This window comes from Uloborus diversus, chromosome 2 (genome assembly GCF_026930045.1).
Source record: "Uloborus diversus isolate 005 chromosome 2, Udiv.v.3.1, whole genome shotgun sequence".
Taxonomy (NCBI): Eukaryota; Metazoa; Arthropoda; class Arachnida; order Araneae; family Uloboridae; genus Uloborus; species Uloborus diversus.
Genome location: NC_072732.1, coordinates 57,654,011 through 57,671,263, shown reverse-complemented (window position 1 = coordinate 57,671,263; position 17,253 = coordinate 57,654,011). Strand labels below are relative to the sequence as shown.

At 31.0% G+C, this 17,253-nt stretch overlaps 1 protein-coding gene across 1 annotated transcript in view; it reads left to right on the top strand.

Annotated features, from left to right (window-relative positions):
• LOC129217061 (SUMO-conjugating enzyme UBC9-B) overlaps positions 1-12,089 on the top strand; it is a 48,706-nt gene extending 36,617 nt beyond the window's left edge. Inside the window, exons 6-7 of the mRNA XM_054851306.1 lie at positions 3,548-3,627; positions 11,466-12,089. Of these exons, the coding sequence (XP_054707281.1) occupies positions 3,548-3,627; positions 11,466-11,532 (147 nt within the window). The 3' untranslated portion in view covers positions 11,533-12,089. The remainder of the gene's footprint in view (positions 1-3,547; positions 3,628-11,465) is intronic.
• Positions 12,090-17,253: the final 5,164 nt, after the last annotated feature.

Sequence of the window (17,253 nt, the reverse complement as noted above, 5' to 3'; positions counted from 1 at the left end):
TTTCATTTTAAATTAGTTTAAAATTGGTTGCCCTATTCGGAGATAGCCTTTATTTTATCGTCTGTCCTTTTTTTATTTTTTACATTCAACGTTCTTAACTCTTTTCAGCATATGAAAGTTGTTTCTTTAGCTATGTTTATTGATTGTAGTGTAAGTTGATCATTCACCGGCCTCATATTTTGGTACACTTAGGATGTGCGACTAATTCTGTTTATTTTGTTGGACTTTTTTCCGTCACATGAATGAGTTTTCGAATTGTAACAAGTCTTATTTTCTTTCCTGTTTCTATTTTTAAAATACAGTTTATATCGTTAAAAGAACATTTTAAATTAAGATTGTTTGGATTTCTATCTGAAACAGAGTTGAACAAAAAAGATTGTTTTTAAGGATTTTAACTAAAGCTAAATTGGAATCTGATGACTTGGTATTAAATTAATGCTCATTGGTAGTTATTTAGTCTTGGTGCTTTAGTTTCACGTAATCAACCAAAAAGTATGCGTTATTTTATGTAAAAAGCTGATTGTAATTGTACATAAATAGTTCAGATATAGTCTATCAGATGTAATCCATTTTAACCACAAATTATAGTTGATAATGCGTATATTTTCATCTTTTGTGCTAATTGAAATTACTCATAACTTGTATCATTGATAACTATGATTAACGTTAAAAAGATTTTTGCCAAAAATATGCTCTACTGGTGTTTTGCAAACCTTGCATTACGCGTATTTATTTACTCCTTAGCACTTTAGAAACTGATGTCAGAGTAATACAAAAACATCAATTGGACATCTCTTTCATTTTTTGAGTAGCCCGTGCAACGCCGGGCACGCAGCTAGTCCACTATAATATTAAAATCTGTTCGCGTCCGTCTCTCTGTCTGTCTGTCTGAAGATCGATCTTCTCGGGAACCACTGCGAATCGGGAGTCAAACGAGATACCGATCAATTCGAAATTTTCCAAAGAAAACAATAGGACCAATCTCATAATTGTACGACTTTAATTAGCGGAGATATTAATTAAAACGTTAATTAACATAACGCTATTCAGGAATTTTTATTTCTTTCCTGTTGCCATTTTGCATATGGGTGAGCAAATAAAATTCTAATAATTGTGTCAAAAGAGATTTTTTTGGCTGCTGTCCAAATCTTAAAACAACGTTTCCATCTAGAATTTCATTTTTAATTAATTTAAAATTGGTTGCTCTATTCGGACATTTATCGTCTGTCCTTTCTTATTTTTTCACATTCAACGTTCTTAACTCTTTTCAGCATATGAAAAATGTTTCTTTAGTAATGTTTATTGATTGAAGTGTAAGTTTATCATTCACCGGCCTCATATTTGGGTACATTTAGGATGTGCGACTAATTATGTTTATTTTGTTGGACTTTTTTCCGTCACATGGGTGAGTTTTCGAATTGTAATAAATCTCTTTTTCCTTCCTGTTTCGATTTTTGCAATACAGTTTGTATCGTTAAAAGAACACGTTAAATTAAGATTGTTTGGATTTCTTTAAGTGAAACAGAGTTGAACAAAAAAGATTGTTTTTAAGGATTTTAACTAAAGCTTAATTGGAATCTGATGGTTTGATATTAAATTAATGCTTATTGGTATTTAATAAGTCTTGGTGCTTTAGTTTCACGTAATCAACAAAAAAGTGTGTGTCATTTTATGTAAAAAGCTGATTGTAATTGTACATAAATATTTCAGATATATTCTATCAGATTTAATTCAGTTTAAAGTGAGCACATATTATAGTTGAGAATGCATATATGTTCATCTTTTGTGCTAATTGAAAATACTCATAACTTGTATTATTGATAAATATGATTAACGTTAAAGAGGTTTTTGCCAAAAATATTCTCTACTGGTGTTTTGCAAACCTTGCATTACGCGTAATTATTTACTCCTTAGCGCTTTAGAAACTGATGTCAGAATAATACAAAAACATCAATTGAACAGCTCTTTCATTTTTTAAGTAGCCCGTGCAACGCCGGGCACGCAGGCTAGTTTCAAATAAATAAATAAATAAAAACCTAACTTTACTAAAGTTTTCAATAATGCATTTTTATAGCTTTTAAAATGCAATCTGTAAATTTCAATTTCTTTTTTTCTTTCTTTTTTTTTCATGAATGTAGTAAATATTAATGCTAAAAGCCCTACAATTATTTCATAAAATCTTGTTGTTCATAATTTACTCTTAAAAAATGATTCTGTACTAATTACAACTTACAAAAAAAAAAAAAACGGGGGCGGGGGGATACTTTGAAAAATGATTAATGAATTGAAAATGCTACTGAATTGTTTACAATATACTGTTGTGAATGATTTATACACCCCTGATCGTGTATCAATGATGAGTACAAATTATTTAATTACTTCATTGATAAAACTTTGAAATTGATAAGTGCTTCCATAGACAGCAAGTTTTCTTTTTTAGCTATTTTGATTTGCTTTTGTTACAATGATACAATATTTTCTACTGAAAATCTAGTCCAACCATCCAGTTTCTTATACAGTACTATTTTGAATTCAAGTTTAAATAAGCCAAAATATTGAACATTTCACTGGAATGTACATTTTCTTCCAGAATTTTCTTTTTAATACTAATGCGAAACTTTGATCTTTATTTCAAAAAATTTCAATTTTTAAGCTTACCTTCATCAAATCTGAACGGTTCATTGATAATAACTTCATTCTTGAAGCAAATCTTGATTATTTTGCATTCCTTTCATTAGAGTTGAAGTACTTGAATTTTATTTGCAAGATGGATGGGGAACCCTGAATGAAAGAATTCTTAATTTGAAGTCTACATATTGTGATAACAAAAAAAAAAAAAAAAGTGATTTGAAGATGCAGTTACTATTTTGAAGACTTTAATTTGTGCTGCTTGAAAATATCGGATATATATCAAAATATCCGATACATATCAAAATATCGGATATTTTCAAAATTTTCGAACCCTGTTTCCAACAGAGCCAGTGATACTGCCATGGATAAAATACATTCGGAGCGCATGTAACCAAAGAAGTAATTGCTTTTCATGAGCACACTACTATGATGCATGTTTACTAAGTTATAAACTATAGAAAGGATAAATGAATTGCTGATTGGTGTAAAAGGAAAAGGTTGATAATATAGAAAGAAGAAATTCATTTTTGCATTTTATTTTTTGGGGAATATTTTCAATTTCACACAATACATTGTATTGAATCGGCAAAAGTCCTCCAAATGACTAAAATTTCCCCCAATCCTAGATCTTGGGCGTGGACATTTTGCACCCATAGTTCTATGAATAAAGTAATTTATTTTGTCCCTTTTTCATTAATGCAGGAGCCCAGACTTACAAGCCTGGGTGAACCAGTTAAATAAACCCTATCACATTCAATATACATTCTTGCTGATTATATAAGTTTATTTAAATGTGTATTTTCTATCTGATTTTTTTTTTTTTTTTTTTTTTTTTTTTTTTTTGTAGTTCATTGAATAAACATGCATTAAACTGTATAAGTGGTGTACTGACCTATTTTGTAAATTTTATTTTCAGATTCTTCTAGGAATTCAAGACCTTTTGAATGAACCAAATATCAAAGATCCAGCTCAAGCGGAAGCTTATACTATTTATTGGTAAATATGATTTTCTGTATGAAATTTGAGAATAATACAAGCAGTCCTGTATCACATTTCGATTCACTAAAATATCAGAATTAAGTTGTGCAATTTTATTAGAAACAAACCATCCATGTAATCTCAAAATGACACTGGGATTTTTTATTTATTTATTTATTTATTTATTTATTTTTTATTTATTTATTTTGACAACTGTACAATTTTTAACTGCGCAATTTATTCAGAAAATCATTTATTTAATCATACAAATGCTACTTTGTTGCAACTGTTTCAGAACTTTTTTGAAAGTTTTAGGCTATTTTTGCTACTTTCTATTGCATTTTTCCTGTGGCAACCTTGTATCTTAATCTTTAGTTAATTAGTTATATGTAAAGGCAGGGGTTCCCAAACTTTTTTTGAGGAGGCCTGAGGATGATCAAAACCGTTTTTTGATCGGAAAATCTCTTCAGCAACGTGTGAAACGTAGTGCCATTTTTGGTCATTCAAAAGATAGAAGTAGACGCAATGCTTAAGTGCCTAAGTTTCCCAAAACAAAGCAAAATTGGATGTTTTCTTTAACTACAAACTAATGAAAAGGTCGCAAAATGTGTTGCAATTTTTTTTTTTTTAAATTTTTTGAGAATGAAAAATTTTGTTCTTAAAACTTAATCTTACCCTCATTGCCTAGGACGCAAACGTGCTAAAAACATTTCAACTGAACTGTAGTTTCATGAAGATTACTATTTTTAAATTGTTTTCATGCTAGAAATTCAAACAATTCCTTAGTTTTTGGCATAACTGCCGTATTTGGTCATTCCCAAGATGGAAGTCCACAAGACTTTTTAAGTGCCTAAGTTTCCGAAAGTGGCATTGGACGTTTATTGCAATGCAAACTATTGAAAACAATGCAAAATGTTTCTCTTTTTTTGAATAATTTGTAATTATTTTATGGAATAATGCAAAATTTTATCTTCAGAGCATTTTTTTACTCTAATTGATTTAGACACTTATGTGCTAAAAACTGACTATTTTGTCTTAATTGTAGTTTTTAAGGATTTAATTATTCATAATTACATTTATGTTACACATTCATAAATATACTTATTATCTTATTCTTCACTTAGTTGCCATATTTAGTCGTTTTCAAAGTGGAAACAGATGTAAAATTTCAAAAAACAGAATTGGATGTTTGTCTCAGTGAAAGGAAGAGAAAATGAGGCCTATTGAAAAGATTATAAAATGTGCAATAAATTATGAATTTTTAAAAATTAATTATCTTCTCCCCTCTCCCCGCCTTTTAACCCGCCTCCTTCTGCAGCACCACCGTCGACCGGCCTCACGATGCTGCTCCTCTAGCGAAAACAGTCTCCAGGTTGCGTCACTTGGCCTACAAACACACGCTTACATACACACACCTACGCACGTACATACATGCACACACACATACACGCACACTAACAAACACATACATGCACACCGACACATACACACTACTACCCACACCCACAAACACGCACGCCTACATACAGGGGTACAAGTAGTCCTATATATCCTATATTTCCTATAATTTCAAAAAGAGCATCAAAAGTGTCCTATATTTTTGAAATTGTCCTATATTTCCTATATTCTTATAGTTCGTTATAAAACTTTTTAGAAAATTACCATTGAAAAGCCTTTTGGTCACTTGATTCGCACTTTCTTTCACAACTTGACAATTCAAGACTGCTTAAAAACAAGATGCTTGTTTATAAAAAAATTTTTTTTTTTTTTGGGAATCTCTGCCAGGACCCGGCAGACCCTCTTTAAATTTTGCAAAGTATTTTGACAAAATTTTCAATTTAAGAGAAAGCTTCAATGATCTATATTTTATGACAAGCTCTCCAAACTATTCAGAAGAACTTTGCCAATGAATTTTCACTAACTACAAAATGTGGGAAGATTCAGCCGATATTAATGTTAAAAAAAAGCTCTATTTGAAATAGTTTAATGTAGGTAATTATGCATAAGAAAATGAAAAAGATGAATTAACCCTGTCTGGATTCAAAATTTGAACTTCTTAGTAAAATCAGAACTTTACATTATTTGAACACTATATTTTTAGCAGAATTTGTTATTGAAAAAAAAGGCTTTTCAGAAATTTAAAAAAAGAAATAAAATTTTGACAGGATCCTTCCATTGATACGTTAAAATCTTGTTAAAAATTTTGAGGAATTGGGATTGGATGTTACTTGGATGTAAATTAATTCATTATGGAAAAATACTTCGTAATGATAAAAATTGATCAGCTTTCTCGATGTAAATACTTAGGTTTTTTTAGTAGTGGAAAGTCTTTAGCACTTTTCATAAGATGTAGCATCAGTTGAAAGAGGTTTTTCTCGCAAACAAAAACATACTGACATAAGAAAGATCATCTTAAAGCATTGACTGTATAATAAGAGTCTTAAGGTTATTTAAGGTACTGCAATTGGGAAAGCAATAAATTATGCATGCATTACCAAGAAAAGAGTTCTGTTTTATCATGGTTTATTATAGTACTAAATATAAAATTCATAAAGAAATGGGAAATTCTTGTTGAGATGCATAACAATCAAAGGCAAAAGAAAAGGTTCATGTACCTTCCAAAAAAATTTAGTGAAACTTAGAGAAAAAATTGATTTTGCACCGTCTGATTAATGTAGGCAGTCAAGGCATAGAAAATGGCCTTAAACGTAATTACATTGTATATATGAAAACTTTTTTTCTGAAGCTATTCATTCAAGAACTGCAGACTCATTCTAAGTAAAAGTTATAACTTTTATTTGAGTTTTTGAATTGTATGCAGTATAACAAATAAATACCTTTGTGCTGAAACTTCAAATAATCAGATTCCGTACATCCGATTCTTAGATATTAGACTCCGACTCCTTTATCCCAAAATGAGATTGACTCCGCAGCTATGGTTTTGACTGTGAAATAATTATTGTTGGTTTGACTTGTTTTTATTTTTACGCTAAAGTTTTAATTAGGTATTCAGTTTTCGGCAAATAAACTCGAAGTCATTTGTGTTTCTACATAAAGATATGCGCAGACGATTTTTTTTTTTTTTTGACGATGAAAATTATTTCTTTAAGTTTACATTTTATTGTTTTTATTTATTTTGGTAAGTGCATTAACTCATTTAAAAAATTGTTTTTGGCAACAGGGGAAAAAGAAAATATATTTTTATTATTTTGATATGATGTATTTATTTTAATGAGCTTATGAATTTTAATTATAATTTTTTCGATTTGAAAGCTGTTAAAGATTTTTTTATTGGAAAAAAGTGTATTAGCTGCTTTGTTTAAAAATTGCTTTTTTTTTTTTTAACGCATCGATTTTTTTTGGATGAGTGAGGAATATTTTATTCCTAGAAATCAGCTTAAAGTATTTTAAAAATATGTTTGAAAAAATTCGCGATTTTAGCTATTTTTGAGTATATTGATCAGGTACTAGAAAGTAGTATGGGTATACGGGAAAGTAGGCTCGTCTAGTTCTAGACAGAACTTCTTGTTTTCGGATAATTCTTATTTGTTTTCTGAAAAAATGCCAAATGTTATGTCCAGAACATTTTTTTATTCTAATTGATCTCGACGCTTATGTGCTAAAAACTGACTATTTAGTCTTAAGTGTAGTTTTTTTATGGATTATTAATTATTTATTACTACTTTTATGCTATAAATTCAAAAATCTACTTATTATCTTAAATTCTTTACTTAATCGCCATATTTGGTCGTTTTCAAAATGAAAGTAGACATACATTTACAAAAACATAATTGGATGTTTATCTCAACGTAAACTATCGACAGTAAATGCAGTTAATTATGAATTTTTAAAAATTAATTATTTTTTAGAAAAGAAAATTTTTAATTTTAATGTAAACATCCTTTATATGCAAAAGGAAAAAAAAACTGATGATTATTGGCATTGGCCTATGATTGACGGATGTTGATTTTTGTTGTGCATTATATGGTATGCCCATCGATGCAACAAGTTTATCATATTTATACTGAAAAATACTTTGATTGTACAATATGTTTTGTGTTACATACTAATGGGAAAAAAAGAAGAATTGTAAACCAAAAGCGGAGAAACATTGCTGCACAATTACAACAAAATGCTAATATGCATGACATGTGGCATCAAAGAAACGCTAAAATAAGTTGAAAGTAGTAAACAAATGAAAAACATTTTGGACAAAATGTTAAAAAAAAGAAAATGTGAGAAAAAAAATTAGTCCAAGATTTTTTTTACTCTTCAAGTGGAAAAGTTTCATTTCTTACGCTTTGCTACTTTAAACAATTTTGGTTATTTTCAAAATATTGTTACTTAAACTTAATTTTGAATGAAGCGAGTAACCTGGAATTTTCTTTAAAAAAAACCAGGAAAAGTCGGGGAATATTTTTTTTTACTCGCAAGTGTATGAACCCTGGTATAACATATATATGCATAGGTACATAAATATCTTTTCAATCAGGTACATAACTTACACATACCAAGAAAAAATAATAGCTCTTTAAAATTTCATAGCTGCCGACTTTTACGATTTAACCATACATTGAAATATTTTCAAACTTGTGTACCATTGTACGGTCTTATGGCAGATTTGTACGCTTTTTAGGTTTTTGATTTTAATTTTGCGAACGGTTGAAGCTTCCTTTTACTTCCAGCACTTTTGAAAGCAACCTCTAATGGCGTGATATAAATGACGTTGAAAAGCGCAAAGATTCTCCTCATTTATTCTCTGTGCTACTCGTTTCCTAAAGACTTTCGTTTGCAGCCAACATTTGGCACGCTATCTCTGTTGGCAAAGCCGTTCAGCGCAGAATGATAAGTTTTGCCGCCAAACATCAAGGAAGAACCAACGTGATTGGTGGGGTTTTCCAGCGACATTCAACTGAAAAGCATGGCCTAAGCATAAATCTCTTGACGCGTTGCGCATCACGCATGAGGCATTCTAAAGCTAAGAAATATGACCAGATATTTCTGGAATATTATTCGGAAGATTACCCTAGAATCATCAAATCACGAAAAGGACCTCATTTTGCTCAGTTTGCATACGGATATCAAGGTTGCACATGGAGGAGCTAACTACATCAGACATCATATTTTCACAAAAAAGCACCAAGACCTGTCAAAAACTACTGTTAAAAGTACCATTTTGGAGACATTTTTTGTTAGACAATATTGAAAGCTGTGAAGTCAGCAACTTTTCAAAGTTTAAGTTCAAAGAAATAAAAGTTTATTTATTTACTTATTTTTAAATTTTATTTATTTATTTATTTATTTATTTGCTTATAAAAGCAAAAATCAAGTAAAGGTAAAGATTTGAAAATATTATATACTTTAAATTTTGACACTTTGCTTTATAATGGTCAAAAAATAGTAGAAACATAGTCACCGCATACATTGTAAGATTTTTTTTAAGTTGGCAGGTTAGCAGCAATGTGTAATTTCTTGAGCTTAAGTTTAATTTTACTATTTTTTTTTTTAGCCTTTTTGAGTATTTTTGAGTTTTATATCTTTGTATTATCTTATGTGGTTTATTTGTATATATTAACTACATAAGAGCAAACAAATTTTTGAAATAGGTGAAAAATCACTATAACTAAATTGTACACTAAAGCAGCCATTTATTATGCAAAGTAAAGGTGTGAACTAAATTTAAATCAGAAGAAGCGTTAAGAAAAAAGTAGAGCAAGACAGGACTTGTCAGTTATGAAAAATATTAGACAATAATGTAATGAAAAATGTGATTAAGAAAGCTTCAATTACTACTTGGAGTTACGATGCTTTTGCATCCCCAGTTTCCTTTTTTATTATTTTATCATGTCACACATGTTCCTGTGTGTGAGGTATACATAGTTGCTCCAAATTGATGCAAAATGTAAAATTTTGCTGCTGCAAGCTGCTCCCAATTTGCAATTTTACTGCTCCAGGCTGCTCCAAATTCACCATTTTATTGCTCCAAACTCGCCATCTTCCTGCTCCCAAGATTGCTCCAAAAGCAAGTTTTGGTCGGCACATCCCTGTATGTACAAGGAAGGTTGCTCTTCTGAGCCTCAATAGATGGCGCTTCCATAGACCCTTACAAGACCCATCGGCACTTCTAACCTATTGTATATGCGGAAAATACTTACACAAATTCAGAGGATGAATCCATGTCGATTCATCAAGAAGCGGAATTTGATGGTCGGATTTTTTTGAATTTAACCTATGTTAAAATTTATAAAAAATTTAAAAATATGATTTTTTTTTTTGAGCAATCACGATTGCTTATTGCTTTTATTTCACTGTTTTGATGTGCTATAATTTTATTTTCCCACCAGCACCACCGTTGACTGGGTGTCTCACCTCACGATGATGATCCTCTAACGAAAACTGCCTCCAGGTTGCGTCAATATCCTACACTTACACGCATACATGCATGCACGTACAAACACGCACAAACACACACTCAAACACATACACACACATACATAGACACATATACATACACACAACTACCCACACACTCATGCCTGCACGCAGACACAAACACACATGCCTACACACATACCCCACACACACACATAAACACACGCCTGCATACACACACACTCGTGATTGCGAAAAACATAATTTGAATTCAAGATTCCAAAATTCAAATAATTTTTTTTTTCTTTTGTTTTGCCCCAAAAAATTCTTGGACCGCGATACAGACCTCCAAAGATGGCGGTCGTGTCATGATTTCTCACTTGAGATTTACGTTAAAATCTTTAAAGGCATTATCTCAGAAACAGTAAAACATATTTTGTTGCAGTTTGTTTTATTTAAAAGGATATTTTTTCTTGTTTAAAAACATATGCAACATTTTGAAATACGTGCTTTAAGGGTTTTTTTTTTCAGTCTTTTGAAAAAAAAGTAAAACAATTCTTTTTATTTTTCTCAAAAATGTCAATTTCAAAAATTTGCATTTTTTTACAGTTTATTCGTACCACTGAGCACTACGTTTTCTAAAAAGGATAGCTTCCACTTTTTTGATTTTAGACGCTGTTGAAAAAATGATGGTTTTTAATAAACTTTTAGGTAAAGGCAGAACTGAAAATTCAATTTTTTTTTTCCGTAGGAAGTGGCCAAAAAACACTTTTAATTCAGTCATAGCAAAACTTTCATTTTGAGTCGCCATTTTATTCAGGATATTGAAATTAGTGAACAAAATAGCATTGCGCTTAAAGATTCTTTTGGCGCTACGCTGAAAGTTTGCGTGAGGAGAGGCAGCGAATTGGCTGGCCACCGCATTCTTGTTTTCATAAAAAAAAAACTTTTTAAAATTTAACTTTAAGCTTAAAGTACACTATGAAAACAGTGGTTTTTTTTTTACGAATTAAGTTGTTTAAAATCTTACTTTTTTCTCCTTTGAATATTTGACTCAATCTCCAGTTTTTCTTTTGCTAATGTTGGCAGGTCTGATATGGGTTGCCCCAACATCCTGTAACTTGGTAAGCTTTCACCAAATAACAACTGATCAAAGAAGTTCTCCCATTGAAGTGATTAAAGATGTTCTTTAGCCGTTCTGATAGAACGCCAGAAAGTCACATGATATGTTTGGTGCTTTGTTCTAAATTTTTTATGTGTTGCAGTTCTTTAGTACCTTGTTTCTTTAAAATGTTTGAGGAAGGCCAGGAGTTGAAGTATCTGAAAAGAATACAGGCTAAAGGATGGGACCCTTGTATTACCTAATAATATTAGGCTTTTTTTTATGAAGATTTTTCATGTGTTTTAACTGGATTTGAAAATACTATTTTGAACTCTAATGAAATTTTGTTGATAGATAATACTATTTTTGTTTCCTTCCCCAGTCAAAACAGATTGGAATATGAAAAGAGAGTTCGAGTGCAAGCCAAATCCATGGCTCCTCAGGAATAAAAATCTGTAAAACATTTGGGACAATAAATATGATGTACATCACTCATACTTGGATGTTTCCTTAGTGCTTGAAAAACCATTTTCCAAAATTTCCTCTTGAAATCATATTAGTGGTGGTGAAAGTTCTGGTGCGAAGAAATAATTTTTATATATCTCATCATTCATTTTTGACAAATATTTGCTATTTCATGGAGATGTCTCAATAAACATGTTATTGTAATCAGTTTAGAGTTCTTTGAACTGTAAACAATTCTTTATGATACCCATTCAAAACAGTTAAACATATGGGTTGCTCTTATAAAATTGTATATAGCTTTCATTCCAAAATTTGTTTGGTGTTTTCACTATTGTGTAAATGTGTTTTTTTTTTTTTTTATCATGGTGCATTTAATTTTATGATTAAAAAATTGTCAAAGTGTAGTAATTATCATTTAATACTTTTTTAAAAAAAGTTTTGACTATTTGCATTGTAATGTTAAAGTTTTTCTCCCCAATAACTTGTCATTATAAAATTGGTTTTATATATATGGGGGGGGGGGGTATAAAAATACATATATATAACTTGTGTGTCTGCATTCACTTGTAATATTTTGAATAGTGATTGAATTTTAATAAAAAGAAATGTAAAAAAATGTGACTTTTCTGTATTTTTACTTGAGAAAATTGGAGTATTGTAGCAAAATATTTATAAAAAATCTGACGTGGAAAATCTAGTGAACATAGTGCACATGACTTCCTTGCACTAAATGCTTGAATCTACATGTTCTAAGGGGAGTTTTTTATTGTTTTTAGTCGTTGTGAATTTTTTAGGATACCTTCCAACACCTAAACAGCATAGGGAATGTATAAAATGCATGTTAGCCACTTGACCTGGAAATCCGGAATAGTGCAAGAATTCTCTTTGAGCGTGGAAAAAGTCATAGTTTTATTTTTAAAAAAACTCTATCATTTTTATTATTATTATTATTTTATTTTATTTTATTTTATTTTATTTTTTTTTTTTTTTTTTTTTTTTTTTTTTTTGTAGGTGTAGAGATCAGAATAGGCGATATCAACCCACAAGGAAGTGGATTATTCTAAAAATTTATTCTTGTTATTTTACCACCTGCTATTGTTTTACCATATGTCGTCAAAAATAAGACCCCTGTAAAAAATGACAGATTTTTCTTTTTAGTAGAGTGGGATTCATATATTATCGCTGTCCCATTTAATTTTTATCACTTTGTTGTTCAGTTGGTACATGCTAGTGAAAATGGTGCATACAGAATCTTGAGAAAGGGTACCAAGGTACAGTCGAGTCTCCATATAACGAAATCGCAAGCAACCTTTGAGTAGGTTTGTTATATAGAAACTTCGCAAAAGAGAAAATGGTAAATTTCTATGCTTAATTTTTAACAAAGGTAATATCCGATCACGCATGGAATAAATCCATTTTAAAACAGCTTTGTTTCATCTTTTTTTTCCTTTATAGTCAAATACTTTCTCTTCGACATTTTGAGTATAATGCACCACATTGCAGGTTAAGGTGAAAATGTGCACATGGTAACTTCAAAAGATTCTAGTGCAGCATCAACACATTGCCAGGAAACTCACCCCCTACTCCTCCTTTCAAATCCACCCCCTTCCATCATGAAGAGACAGAGAGAAAGGAATGTTGAACGACAAGGAAGTTGTCGAATGACTAAGCCTCCACAAAAGCAACAAAAGAACAGGATGGCGACAGATCAGGGAAAAGTCAGGGAACTTTATCACTCGGGGAATTTTGAAAAAATAACAAAAATTCAGGGAAAATTGATCAAATGAAGAAAAAAATTTTTTTTTTCTTCATTTGATCAATTTTGTTTTAAAAAGTAAAATTATTGAGATGTGATTATACAGTGCCGCATATTTGTGTATCTTTTTTCCTCAAGGTCAAAGAATTCAATCTTAGGATGAGCTTCCTAAGATTGCTTCTGTGTCTGTAAAGTTGTTTATATTTTACCTAGCTTGAATTTTCCTACCACGCATTCCATGCTACATAAAATAAATAACCCTACAGGCAAAGAGGAAGCAATCATTAATGACTTTGCTCCCTTGCCTTTACTCATTGTGTTGAAATAATTAGCCTACTGTTGTCACGATTTCAAGAAAAAAATCTTTGTTTTTTAAATTATTGAAATTAACAATTGAGGTAGTGAGAAGCAAAGAGATGCAAGTGGCAAAATTAAAAATTTGGAGATAACCAGTACAAATGTTAGGTGAACCTCTCTTCTTTCTTGGGACAAGAGATTGTACTAGTAGCCCTGGTAGGTGTTGCTGTATAGCAAGATATAGAAAAAAATTTCAATGAAAGCTTACTTAGGATCTGATCTTTAAACGTGTTTTACTTGAAACTTAAAATAGTCCACTTGCATCCCTTGATTTCTCACTGCCTCAGTTGATTTTGCATTTCAATGTTGTTTATTACTAAAGTAATCTAAGATTTTTTTTTTGAAAACTAATGAAATCATTTGAAATTGAACTGTTTACATATGCAAATATTTTCATTATTTTTTAATAGTTAAAATGCAGTATTCATTCATTAAAACTTAAGTTCTTGATTAGAGCATTGCTCAATATGACTGGTTATTGAAAGATTTCAATTTGTTTTACATAAATATGTCTATTCTGCCTTGTATAGGTAAAGGGCAGAAACTGAACATTTTTCATTTTCTTTTACATTTTTGTCATCTATGGTACGTTTACCTTTATTGTACATACTTGCTTATTTGGTTTCCGCTGGAAAAGAGGGGCGAAAAAAACGAATTCCAACATTTTCCTATTGTTAGTACTGAATTTACCACACATTTCTTCAAATATCTCAAACTAATTTCTGAAGATATTGCCATTTACCTGCACACTGCAGTATTATTTGCGTAGGCAAAACTACATTACTTCTATACTTTAACTATCACTTGTTATTCTTCCAGCAGCAATTACACTGTTTGAAAAATTCAGTTCAAGATTATTTCCATTGAAATTTTTCAGTTTTATCACGATTAGATGTAAGAGAGGATACAAGAGAGCCAAACCAACTGGTAGCTACCAGTTTGTTTGACTCTCTTGGCTCCTTTAAGTGATTTTTCGCCTCCAGCTCATGTGATTCCTATTCCAGGCTGATGAGTGCTAAAAAGTAGGAAACTGCAGTCCTCGGATGGAATAACTGAGCTGGCGGTGTATTTTAAGTATTTCTGCCTTAGCCCTGGCTTTAGGACGGTAACTTACTACAAAATACATTAAACATCAAATTATAATTCTTTTGCTTGTATTGTAATATTGGAGACTCAATCGCTTAAAACTACACTAATGTTCTGCGACGTATACGTCACAAATTTAGTAGTATTCTGCTTTGGGGCGCTACATCAAGGGATTCTTGATCCTTCATGGGGGATAGTTGATCCTTCTGAGAAAAACGTAGATTTTCATTAGATCAGCAATTTACCTATGGATTTTAGTATTCTATATATCGCTCATTTGGAAGAAGAGTGCCTCAGTACAAAGAAATGAAATTTTACAGGAGATGCGTTTCAAGTTAAATAATTTAGGTAATTTGCACTTTGCAGTAAGAAAAATTAATCCGCTGTGCTCGCCGTTGGTTAATATTAGAACAAAAAATCTCATTATTTTCCAAAGAAGATAATGTCATTTCAAGCACTTTAAGCAAAAAGAAAATTAAAAATTTCATATTGTAGCACTCTTGTTCCAAACAAGGTGTATAATATTTTAAAAAAATAACAATATTTCTGATTTTCTTTCTTAATGTGAATGCAAAAATAACATTTTTTTGAATTCAACTAGGGAATTTGTAGAAAAATGTACACAACTTTAATGAACTTAGTTGCTTTTGATCCGTTGCTTTTCTCCAATACAATTGTGAACACAGTGCCGGATCTAGGAAGTTTCTGAGGTGGAGCAAAACTTCAAAATGCCCCCCCCCCCCCCCACATGCACTCATCCATCTTTCTTTAAATTTTTCTATCAAGTTGTATTTTAGTATTTTTAATAAACTGTAAAGTACGAAAGGATTTGATTAAAAATTTACTTTATACTAAGCATATCAGTATATATATATATATATATATATATATATATATATATATTTGCTAAAACGGAGATACACCGTAACACAAATTGCAATTAAAAACCTCTCCCCTTCTTTTCTGAAAATGAGTTCAATATTCATATACGGGTGCTTCATTTTTAATCTTCTAATTTTCGCCTCTTAGTCCAGGATGTGACATTCGGACAGCACGCGTGTAGGAAAATTTGAGTAGTGAGATTTTTTTTCAAAAATGTTTAATTGGTGTCCAAGAAAGTATTTTGGACTTGGTTGGACTTCTCTCACTTGGTACTTTTTCTTGCTGATGCCATCAAAGATGGCGGCCGGTAGCTCTCATAAATGCTCAACACTTCTGTAGAAAGTTTAAGCAGAGAGAATGTTTCAACACAAAATTTTAATAGGTGTCCTGGAAAGTATTTTGAGCTCTGGGTGGACATCTGCCATCTGGTACATTTTCTAGACTGACGTCATCAAAGATGGCGGCAGTCCGCTCTCATAAATGCTCGTATTTAAATACTTAACCGATTTGATCGAAAATTTGGTCAGTATGCTGCAATTAGTGTTTTTAAGATGGATTGCAATGCGTTTTAACTATTGCTATAATAATAAATATTCAATTATCTTTTGTATAACACTTATTACTTTACAAATAGTAAAAAAAAATGCAGATTATATAAAAGTCTTCTGTGCGGACGTTTGTCACCATAAGGCTTTTAAACGACTGGAGCGATTTTGACCAAATTTTTTGTGTGTAATTAAGTTGTGGCAAGCATGGTTTCGAAGCGCGATGGATCGAATCGGAAACGTTTTTGTTAATTTAAACATTGGATGGTTATGTCTCCCAAATGATTAATATTTATTGTAAACTATTGTTGAGCGAGAACTGAAATAAATTCCCGTTGCCAAAGGACAATTAAGAAAGCCAGCTCTGCTTTTTGTAATGAAATTTCCCACTGTGATACGCAAATTCGGAACTCCAGCGCTCGAATACGCTACCTTGCGGTGATTTACAAAACTGCCGATGGAACTAAAACATTGCCACGTTGCGTTCCACGTGTGTCTGTTGACGTAAACACAGGCAGTTTGTTCTGAGTATTTATTAACGCAATCGATGTGTCTTAGTTTGCTTTCAGCTACAGAAATTAATTCATCCCTTAGTAGTATTCTCGAGCTTCTCAAAATAATGTTAGTTTTCCTTATTTCTTTCAAAAAAGTATTAAATGGTGGAAGCGTAAACAAGAAAACTCTGGATTAACAAAATTGGATGACGTTATACCAGGTAAAATTTTTTATTATTTTGTATGAATTTGTAAGTGAGTTTTTTTAATCTTAAATTAATTTAACTAATCATATTTTACAGCAGCATTTAGTTGGAATGGACAGTATGCAAAATATTTTCTTGAATTTATTATCGTAGAACAAAATGAAAAATGTTTAACCGAGAAAGAATTTACTTTATTCCTTTTATTCTCAGCTGAAAGGTTTCGCCAAATTTGTTTAGGGTTATAGTTTTAGTATTGTACGAGCAAAGTAGCCTTGGCGAGATTTCGCGTTTTTAGTTAAACCATTTTTAATTTTTATCATGAGTGGAATAAAATGATAGTAAGATTACAGAATTCGATAAGTAAAAAGAAATAATGGTC